We start from the raw sequence: 12,058 nt of genomic DNA on the forward strand, positions 1-12,058 counted from the left end.
TGGGAGAGCTCTTTCATCGTTTGAGGTGACATGCACTTTTTTGTTTCTAAAATGAGAAATTGAACCAGGAAGAATGATTAAATTTTTAGACCTAACTGTATTGGTACAAAATGGAATAATTGAAACTGATATTTTTCCCCATCACAAACCTTTCTTTTTTAAACGGTGCTGCTCCTCTTTCCGCATTTTATGGCATGTAAATTTAACACAGAGAGATGAAAGATACCAAAGGGACATTCAAACTCATAAGTAGAATACAAGCTGACAACTCCTTGCAAAAAAGGAAAACGACCAAAATACCAACAACAGTATTCAAAACACAACATAGAAAACTTAAGACTGAGCAATATGAACCCTAACAAAAACCGGGGGTAACATATTGCGCGATTTGTTCAAATGAAGCTGATTTTAATGAATAGAACATTGTATAAACACGAAAGTTATGTTTAAAGTGTTATTGATATCATGGACTTTTGAATACTTTTACAGACGGTATCAGCATTTTATCTTTAAAAATATTATGTCACTTGAGAAAATAATATTAGACGGTATTTCTAATACTTCCTTTTATCAAAATGTCTCTAATAGACACAAAAAAACAAGGAATCATTTCGGGAAATCTTTCAACAGCAATGGCTACAGGCGAAATATACTAACTTATTCATTAAAAATGGTTCTCTCTTCCGATGGTCTGGCAATTTAAATTACCTACTGGCCTTTAACAAATACAGTCGATTTTCAGTTTAGTTTTGTAAAGAGACTTCATGAACCAGTTAGGAGTGTTGTTTATAATTTTAATTTTGTTTTTATTGAGAAGCAGTTTCAACCCAGCAGCTTAAGCTACCATTGACAGATGTTTGTATATCCAGCATATTTATGATCATGCCTTCAATATTGTGTACCGTTAATTATTTTCTTGTTCAAGTTTGTTGACATCCTATGGGGAGGGTTTGTTATTGCGTATATTAGTTATTGAAGATAAAGGTAAGATAGGCCAAAAAGAGGGAACATGCACACGTAAAACCCGTTTAACCACATCACAATGTGTGCCTGTACCAAGTTAGGTTATATGTATTCATCGTTGTTGTCTCTCTTGATTTATATGTCTGTTTGTTTTATGAGTCGGATGATGATAATAAACTCGTCATTTAATAGTTGATGAAGTCCAATGTACTGTTTTTTTAAATACATGTTTTTTCTGTTTTATGTATACCAACATATACACGTTCGTCTACAATTTACATTAAACATGACTCTTTCAATCGAAAATACAACAGCCGAAAGTGTGTTCCAAATATGTAATTATTAATCATAAAGTTAGGATTTTCGGTAGAAAAGATATATGTATTTTATTTTGTTACATCTTCCGTATAGATTAGCTGGACAGTTATTGTTCTAAATGGCGAAGTCTAACGTCAATGACGGAAATTCAGTTACGATTACCAATGGGAATTTTATAGATATAGTGATGAGAATAAAGTATATATTCGTGTTAGTGCAGAAAATTACTCAAAGCCGATTTCCAGCAATTCTCCGTTGACTAGCATTTGTGTCCTCTGTTGATAGTTAACTTTTCAAATATGAATACTTATTTTCATGGCTGATCTTTATCAACAAAATCCTTGAAAAGTCGTAAACTACGAAAGATAATAAATCCACAATATAGATGTCAAAACTTCGAAAAATATATCAACAGTTACATCAGTTATATAAGGTTAATTAAAATTTTATATCTATCTTAACTTCTTTTAATAACAAAACAGCGTTAGAAATAGATGAGGGTCTGGATGGGGTTTGCAGAATAGAGAACAATGGGCAAAAAGTATAAAGAATAGAGAAAAATGGACAAAAAAATAAGGAATAGAGAATAAAGGAGTGCTAAAGAATAGAGAAAAATGGACCAAAAACATAAAGAATAGAGAAAAGGGGTTTAAAAAATTGAAGAATACAGAAATGAAAGACCCACCATCCAGACCCTAATAGATTTATAAAACTTGCAAATTAATCTTACCCTCGGCGGATTTCCAGTAATATGACTATTAATTCTACATGCAAGTGGATTTTGGTTTGATGATAGTATTGACAAACTGATTGTTCAGTATATTCAACCCTTTATTTATCAATGAAATTTCGATGATATCAAATTGACCAAATTGAAAGACTGGTGTTATGTATCTAGTTGTACATGGTTATTAGGTTCTTTTCAAATATTTTTTGAAAATATGGACAATCACATGTATCATATTTTCCTTTTAACATTCTGCTTAGTCATCAGAAATTTTCCTATTTTCCTATTTGTACGTATACCCAAGAAGCAATCGACTTTTTCAATCATTTCTTTAATTATTCTTGTTTAAAGTAGAAGAAAAAGGTGAGAGTAACAAGAAGGCAGAACCTAACTTTGGCTGTATGAGAGAGAGAAAGCGGAGTGATGAATAGTTAAACAATCAAACTTTGGTGGTTACAAGGTTTTTCAAAAATATGTATTTGTATTTATGATACGGTTAAACAACTGTTCTTTCTTGCAGATAGAAGTACTTGAAAGTGCTTATAATAACGAACATCTCAATGTCAACAAAGTCCAAATAAGCATCACACCAAAGGACAAAGAGAACACATATCAACCAGTCAATTTACAAATTCAGATCTATGGATGTTATGAAATTGGTAAGTGTACTGATAAAAAAATCTGAAAAAAATTCTTGGTAGGTATTTCAGTCTTAAGATTTGTGGATACTATACATTTGCTATTCCCTGGAGATTCCCAATAGCTAGTTTTATGAATTAGTCAACCAGATACTATTGTATCAAGTCAAATAGCTCATACTGCTATCATTATATATTTGTCATTCAAATATTAAAGTTTGAGTGGTGTGGTGTAATCCTTTATATTAGAGACGTTTTTAAAATGGCTCTTATTGAATAACTTGAATGCAGCCACATTACATACAACTATATTATATCCTATTCGAACGTTTATTATCTGTACTTTCTGTTTTCCCCGGTCGTCATTTGTACTGTGCTGTTTCTTTCTTAGTCAATGTCAATGCTAAAGAATGAACATTCCTAAATTTTGCAAGAATCAAACCTAAGTAGTTTTCTAGTTCTTGTATGATAAAGGTAAAAAAAAAAAAAAAATACAGACCTTATAAAAAAAAGATATAATAATTTTAAAACAAACATTAATTAAAGGGTTAAATACGCATTATTTACAGCAGGTTGCAATTCTTAAAAAATCCCTAAAGAAGTAAAATGTATGCAGCTTAGACTGTCTTTAATTCTTATTATTTTATATCACTAGTTTCCTTTTTTTGTCAATTTACCATTTACTGGTACAATGATATTGGAGATATAAGGTATCCACATGACAAAAACACTTAGTAATTGAAATCATCTTCACCTGAACGATCTGGAATAATCAGCAGCCGATATCACTGTAGATAGCATATTCATTAAAACATACATGAATTTCAAACATCGACCACAGAATAAAATTATAATATAACGGAAAGCATGCACACTAAATGTTTATGGAAATTCCATGATTAATCAAGTTGGTCAGATATATTCCATATCACTCCACATGTTAAGAAAATAAACACAAATAATAAAAAAAATCAATCAGGTGAAGGCATAAAGTATATCGGTATGAATGTGAATTTGTGTACTAACACAACTTACCATATCTTATGTTTATGCATAAATACTGAGGTTAACGAGGCCGGCAGAAGATACCGGTACTTGGTGTATCTATTAACAAATGTAAATATGTTAATAGATTTTTAAGGGAAAAAATGAATAAAAAAAACCTCGATAACATTGGTGCTAAAGCGAACTATTTTTGGCGATCAATATTTATATGCCTATAATAAACCAAAATTCGTTTATAGTTGGGCTGGAAAAACTGCAATTCAGGGACAGCCTTCAAACAGCCTTTTATTGGAGCTCTTACAATTGCCAAAAATACCGCTATCTACAGAAAGTTTTTTTTTGGCTTTTCTATTTTTAGATAGCATATCAATTGTTGTCAATATCAGACAGAATATAATTTCTCATTATTGAAAGAGTGACAAGAAAAGTGTGAAAAGGAATATGAAAGTGTATCCTGTAAAATATTTTTTTTTCTTATTCGTACTTATTTTGTTAAGTGTCGAAATGCAATAATGACCTTGCTCTCAAATCAGTGGCAAAATTGCTATCAACCCCTTGCATTTGAATACAGAACAGATGGTACTGCTATTTCTTATTTAAAAAAAAATGTAATACATTTTACAAAGTTGAACCTCATTCGGTGTGTTAATGAATTCTGTTTGCATCATGCACGTTTAAAACACGAATTTAGTTAGCAAAAGATCTATTATTACTCCTGAGCACCTGGAATCACCTGTTTTAGGTAAGGTTCGTTTTAAATTTTGGTATATAGATTTGTGACTTCTATTGAGCAATTTAGGATAGGCATGAATTTGATAAAAGGACAAATATTTATGGCTAAACATAGCTTTGACTATTACAACTCAAATATTTGTCCATCCTCAAGTCTGTGTCCTTTCCTCAGATATGTGTCTAGTCACAAAATAAAATGAAATTTGTGGGCCTTATGGTCATCAAAACTTCGTTACATATTTGATGGAACATTTAAAAGCGTTGGGACAGTGATCTAGTTAAAGTAACTTTCGGGCACGTGAAACATTTGAGTCACGTGAACACATGAGAGACACAATTGTGACGCAATAAAGAACAGGGTATGACTTCATGATAGGTTAACTGATTTGAGAAAATTAAGGACACAGATTTGTGATGTCTTCAGTGAAATTCATAATCACCAAAAGCATGTATCCTGTATGTATGATTTTCTTTAAAGTTGTTCACATTCGAAAGAATGATTATCTTCAGACCGTTATTGACTTTTAAGCCGTTAGTTTTATCCTAAGTGTAGTCTCACATTTGTCATGCTGGGGCATTTTAAAGTGTACAGTATATGTTTTGCTTATTGTTGAAGGCCGTGCGGTGACCTGAAATTATTCACATCTTTGTACATTAGTCTGTATAGACATTGGTGTCATTGACAGTCATACCACATCTCTTTTTTTATATTGTTTATCGAAATTGTTATGCAGATCAGCCGAATTGCCCTACAAATGTATTCATTCATTATCTGTTATTTAACATTTATATACCATACATATAGTTGTTTAAACTTTTGTTTTATTCCTGTATTTTGAAATAAAAAAAGCAGTCAATTTTACGACAACATTTATTACATTTAGAATGGATACGGTGTCCTTAAAAGACAATTATTTCAAATCCTTGTTTGTCGCTCCATTATTTCCAAGGAATGGACAGTTATTTGGACTTTCTCTATAATATAAATATAGAACAAAATATATATGTATCTTTTGTACTTTCCGAGACATACCAAATTAGATGTCCGTTATGAAATAAGTATAAGGCAAGGGTAATTGATTCTATGTGGGGGTAATGTTTTTTTTAAATGAATTGGATAATCTTAAATACCTTGAAGTAGCATAGTTCGCTTAAAAAGGGAAATAAAAAAGTTTTAAAATTGATTGTGATTTTTTTGTATCTTGTTCCAGTATGTTATTTAGAAGAGGATCGTTTGTAACACAAGTCAGAAACTTGACTTTAAAATGAATATGTCTCGAAATACTGTCCTACTAATTTTAAATAATGAACTAGGGAAGTACAATTTTAGCTCAGTCGGTTATATTGGTAACATCGAGTTCCCGGGTTCGTATGATAAAGTGATTTTCTAGTGAGAATCATTCTCTCTGGCTTCATATTATATTTGGTATATAGCACCCGGTTTGTTCGTACACTACTCGGGTCAGTATTCCACAACAGTAGTGTAAAACCCTATATTTTTAGCTCACCTGGCCCAAAGGACCAAGTGAGCTTTTCTCATCACTTGGCGTCTGTCGTCCGTCGTCCGGCGTCATGCGTCCTGCGTCCGTCGTCCGTAAACTTTTACAAAAATCTTCTCCTCTGAAACTACTGGGCCAAATTTGACCAAACTTGGCCACAATTATCATTGGGGTATCTAGTTTTAAAAATATGTGCGATGACCCGGCCAACTAACCAAGATGGCCGCCATGGCTAAAAATATAACATAGGGGTAAAATGTAGATTTTGGCTTATATCTCTGAAACCAAAGCATTTAGAGCAAATCTGACCGAGTAAAATTGTTAATCAGGTCAAGATCTATCTGCCCTGAAATTCTCAGACAAATCAGACAACCCGTTGGGTTGCTGCCCCCGATTTAGTAATTTTAAGGAAATTTTGCAGTTTTTGGTTATAATCTTGAATATTATTATAGATAGAGGTAAACTGAAAACAGCAATAATGTTCAGCAAAGTAAGATCTACAAATAAGTTAACATGACCAAAATTGTCAGTTGACCCCTTAAGGAGTTATTGCCCTTTATAGTCAATTTTTAACCATTTTTCTAAAATTTTAGTAATCTTTAAAAAAAATGTTCTCCTCTAAAACTTCTTTGACAAATTTAACCAAACTTGGCAACCATCATCTTAAGAGTATGTAGTTTTAAAAATGTGTCCAATGACCCCGTCCACGAACCAAGATGGCCGACATGGCTAAAAATAGTATATAGGGGTAAAATGCAATTTTTGGCTAATATCTCTGAATTCAAAGCATTTAGAGCAAATCTCATTCAGTAAAATATGCTCATTAAGTCAAGATCTAACTGCCCTGAAATTTTCAGACAAATCAGGCAACCCGTTGTTGGGTTCCTGCCCCTGAATTGGTAATTTTAAGAAAATTTTGCAGTTTTTGGTTATTATCTTCAATATTATCTTAGATAAAGATAAACTGTAAACAGCAATTATGTATAGCAAAGTAAGATCTACAAATAAGTCAACTTGACCAAAACGGTCAATAAGGAGTTATTGCTTTTTATAGTAAATTTCAAACAATTTTCGTAAATGATGTAAATTTTTGTAAACTTTTACAAAATATTTTCCTTTGAAACTACTGAGCCAAGTTCATTATGGATAGAGAAAATCGAAACAGCAAGAATGTTCAGTAAAGTAAGATCTACAAACACATCATCATCACCAAAACATAATTTTGTCATGAATTCTATTCTCATCTATTATGTATGTCCTTTGTTTAGTATGAACATAGACCAAGGTGAGCGACACAGGCTCTTTAGAGCCTCTAGTTCAATCATCTTTTTCCTCAGCTCTGCATGAAATTGCGTAGCATTGCACTGTGATTTCAAACTAGTTTACCCAGCATCAAAGGGGCATTAGCTGGCAAATTCATTTTCACAGATTTGACCAAAATTTATTAATTGATTAATGGCATACAACAATGTATATTAAAATACAAAAAAGTCCGAAAGAAACAATTAACACTGCATGGACCATCGTATAATAATGTTTTTTTCTAGGTCTGTTTGATTTCGTGTTATTGATTAATTAAACATGTATATCATCCGAATGATTTTTGGTGGGACGGATTCATCAATAATATGGTTATTCGTGGTGTCTCCCTTGTTCCACTTTTCAATTTTGTCATTCTTTTCTTTTTGATGAATGAATCACATGCTTAACAAAAAGGTCAAATTAAAAATTGCATGAATACGGATTCAAATAAGTAAAATTATTAACTTGCAAGCCAATAATACATAAGCGATGTCTTTTTTAGCTCACCTGGCCTTAAAGGCCAGGTGAGCTTTTCTCATCACTTGGCGTCCGTCGTCCGTCGTCCGTCGTCCGTCGTCTGTCGTCGTCGTCGTCGTCGTCCGTCGTCGTTAACTTTTACAAAAATCTTCTCCTCTGAAACTACTTGGCCAAATTTAAACAAACAAATAATCATTATTGGAGTATCTAGTTTAAAAAAAAAAGTCCGATGATCCCGTTCGCCAATCAAGATGGCCGTCATGGCTAGGAATAGAACATAGGGGTAAAATGTAGATTTTGGCTTATATCTCTAAAACTAAAGCATTTAGAGCGACGAGTTGAAGTTGTTCAACAGGTCAAGATCTATCTGCCCTGAAATTTTCAGACAAATAAGACAACCCGTTGTTGGGTTGCTGCCCCTAAATTGGTAATTTTAAGGACATTTTGCAGTTTTTGGTTATTATCTTGAATATTATTATAGATAGAGATAAACTGTAAACAGCAATAATGTTCAGCAAAGTAAGATATACAAATAATAGATATAGGAAGATGTGGTATGAGTGCCAATGAGACAACTCTCCATCCAAGTTACAATTTATAAGGTACGGCCTTCAACACGGAGCATTGGCTCACACCGAACAGCAAGCTATAAAGGGCCCCAAAAAATTACTAGTGTAAAACCATTCAGTCAACATAACCAAAATGGTCAATTGACCCCTTAAGGAGTTATTGCCCTTTATAGTCAATTTTTAACAATTTTTTGTAAATATTTGTTATCTTTTACAAAAATCTTCTTCTCTGAAACTGCAAAGACAAATTTAACCAAACTCGGCAAAAATCATCAGTAGGGTATCTAGTTTGAAAAATGTGTCCGATGACCCCGCCTACCAACCAACATGGCCGACATAGGGGTAAAATGCAAGTTTTGTCTATTATTTCTTGAACCGTTATAAATAGAGAAAATCTGAAAGGAGCAAAATGTTCAGAATAATGAGCTCTACTAATTGTCCAAATTCGTCAAAACTGTTAGACAAATTCTTATAGGAGTTATTGCCCATAAATGACAAATTTTACCATTTTTTTTTCATTTTTTCCCTATTATCATGAAAACTATGATATTTTATAGAGAGAAACATTTTTTTGCGTTATGCCTCATATGATTTAAATTATAATAGGTAAATAAACACTTTAAATAAAAAAAAATGTTCAGCAAGGCAAGATCTATTAAAAAGTCAAATTTTGCCGATATAGTTAGTAGACTGTCACTCTTTATAGGAATGATTGCCCTTAAATGAGGATGTTTTTTTACCCTCTTTTGTGTTTTGAGAAAAAAAAAACTAAAGAAGATAGAGAGAAACTAAACAGACTAAAAGATCAGTAATACAAGATCGACAAAATAGAGATTTTTGTCATCAGTCTATTCTTGTCTACAATGTTGGAGAGTGTCCTTTGTTTGATATGCAAATAGACCAAGGTGAGCGACACAGGCTCTTTAGAGCCTCTAGTCTACTTATTTTGACGAAATTGAACCAATCTGACTGCTATTAGCTAAATATTATTTCTATATTCTGTTTTTATAAATGTTTTAAACAATTAAAAAATAATATTTTATTTTGTGTCTGTTCGTAGCTATTGCCCTTTTAATAACTTTAGCCCAGGGTTAATTACTCTGACCAGGTGTTACACACCTCTTCATAAAATTGCTTATCTTCCTTCCTTTTATATATATCACTCTGCTCAGTCGCTCCTTAATTTCGTATCACTGTTTTTTTTTATCGTGAGCAGAACTTATCAGCGACGTCACAATGCCTAAGAAGTTATCAGCGACCTCCAATGTGTGAGAAGTTATCAAGTTTTCGTTCGTCATGCGTTAAACTCTTTAAGGAAGGCGACAAAAACCAGAAATAGTACGATTAACGGATTATCGGAATTTCTGCGTCAGCAGTTCGACACAATATGAAGCCCTAAGCTCGTTTGCTATGCTCACTCGCAAAATAGGTGCACATTGTGGCTTGCAGCTGATATTTTACGATATCAATGTGTAGAAATCCGATAATCTATATATCGGGGTTGATATCTTTGGCCTGTCGTAATAAGTTTGACGGGGGTCAATAACTTTGACTTGGAGTAATAACTTTGACCCGGACGTATCACCGACGCCAGATGATAATACGTCGACCCGAACATTAATGTGTACTGTTTGATCAATATCTAAGTGTGTATTTATGAATGAAATTGGCTGTTAAACTAGTTTTCGGTGATTGTGAGAACTCGAAGATGAGCTTTTAAGTCGTTTTGTAAGGTTTATTAAGTGTGCTGTGTGCCAATCTGAAGAGTCAAGCCTTTTACAACTGATTGTTACAGCTTGTCTTTATTTTATGCTGTATTATAACTACCCTAGGTTGGTGGAGATGGAGGTTGAGCGTTCAAAAACATGTTAAACCCCGCGATATTCTTAATGTACCTGTTTCAAGTCAGGCACCTATTGTTTTCGTTGGCTGCTTTCTGCCATATTTGTTTTTCGTTTATTGTTTTAGCATAAATCAGGCTGTTGGTTTTCTATTTTGAATTGTTTAACATTTTTTCATGCCGGGGTTTATATACGGTATGAGATTTGCTAATTGTTTTAGACTACGGTAATTGTACATTTGCAGTTTTTTTTTCGAACATACAATTATTCTTGTTCAAAAGTTTATCCCGCATACTACATATATCGCAGATTTGAATTGAATAAGATTTAACAGTAGTGTTTTGTTTATCTATACCTCTACATTGTCTGTAACAAAGTATCCTTTGTTGTTTTGAATTACTGTTAGTTTGCATGCGTATTTTTTGTATTATATTATTGCAAATTAAATATTAAAATCACGATAAATGTAGTAAAAATTCTACTTCAAGCGCGAAGCGGTGATTTTTCTATTGTTATAAAAATTGTTATCGCTTTTTTGTGTATTTTTCCTTTGATAAATATTTTGCTATAATTTTTCATATCATCATATGGCAAAATCAAAGGTACTTTATTTAAATCCAGTCCTTTTCCGTCATGTATCTAAAACTAATGTATCTTTAAAAACTTCCTTTGGCGGATATTTACAAAAATGCTGTGTAATTCTAAGGGAAAATGCTTAAAATTTGATTTTTTACGAAATGGGAAGGTTGAAATCATCATGTTTTTAAAAGAATTTGGCCGAAAACTTAAGAAAGCAGGTAAGTTAAAAGTTATTTAACTTTAAAATTCAACCTACAAGGTGTTTCCCTATATGCGAACAAATCATGAACAATATCTTCTTGCATGTGTATTTCTGTTTTGAATCTAGCTATTTTACGATTTTACGTCATTTTATTTGATCTTATATAGCAATTACACAATGGTTACGCTTCCGATTTTTAAACTAAAAAGGCCGAATGATTTCAGAGTAGACAATGTCCATTTGTACACGGACAGAAGCCTAAAAACATGTACAATTCACCTATAGGCGAACAAATTGTTCATTCGATATAGGTATTTGCATATTGGCATTTTTATTAAAAGGGCTTATATAATCCTATTGTAATGGCTGCCGTCATGATAAGGCATTAAGTTATATGGTTCGCTACTGACCCCCTACGGACCATAGAGGGTGAATAAAATTCATAGGAGATTCGGCCTTCGGCCTCACCTCCTATGGATTTTACTAACCCTCTATGGATCCGTAGGGGGTCAGTAGCGAACCATATAACTTATAATATCAACTCGAGTTATTTAAATGTCGTTATATCGTTTCGCGATACTGGAAAATTCAATCAAATTAACACAGTTTTTCCTTCACTTTTTCGAATCACACTCCGTGTAGTGTGATACAAGAAATATATAAAAGGCCAAAACCATAAGAGAATCTATAATTACCATTGTGGATATGCATTATGATTTACCTGGTTATCCGATTCTCTGTCAGAGTGTTACAGCTCAATATGTTTTACATCTACATGGATAAATGAAACCTTAGGTAATTGGAAGTATAAATATATATTGTGTGAATATTGGTATTATGATGACTCTGAGTTGGACCATTTTTGTTTTGACATGGTGTACTGTTTTAAAGAGAATACTATCTGTTTTGCTGACTTGCCTAAAGGTCATTTTAAATCAGTATGTTCATTTGGTCTCTGCTGGAGAGTTGTCTCAATGGCAATCATATCACATCTTTTTATTTTTTATGTTAATCTTTTCCTTCGAAGATATCAAAGAGTAAAACCACACTACAACACAAAAAAAAAAAAAAAAGAAAGACAAAAAAAACATACGACACCGTGGCCGAAAGGAAGTCAGAAAGATAAAAATAATAGCCCATAAACAGTACACAGAAGATTAAACTAAGTTATCTTTCCCAACACAACCGTAATAAAAAAACTTATGA

The 12,058-nt window shown here is 32.6% G+C and overlaps 1 protein-coding gene across 1 annotated transcript in view; it reads left to right on the forward strand.

Annotated features, from left to right (window-relative positions):
* LOC127727795 (mucin-16-like) overlaps positions 1 to 12,058 on the forward strand; it is a 198,982-nt gene that overhangs the window by 84,949 nt on the left and 101,975 nt on the right. Inside the window, exon 49 of the mRNA XM_052234911.1 lies at positions 2,529 to 2,667. Within this exon, the coding sequence (XP_052090871.1) occupies positions 2,529 to 2,667 (139 nt within the window). The remainder of the gene's footprint in view (positions 1 to 2,528; positions 2,668 to 12,058) is intronic.

Source organism: Mytilus californianus, unplaced genomic scaffold, assembly GCF_021869535.1.
Source record: "Mytilus californianus isolate M0D057914Y unplaced genomic scaffold, xbMytCali1.0.p SCAF_2, whole genome shotgun sequence".
NCBI lineage: Eukaryota > Metazoa > Mollusca > Bivalvia > Mytilida > Mytilidae > Mytilus > Mytilus californianus.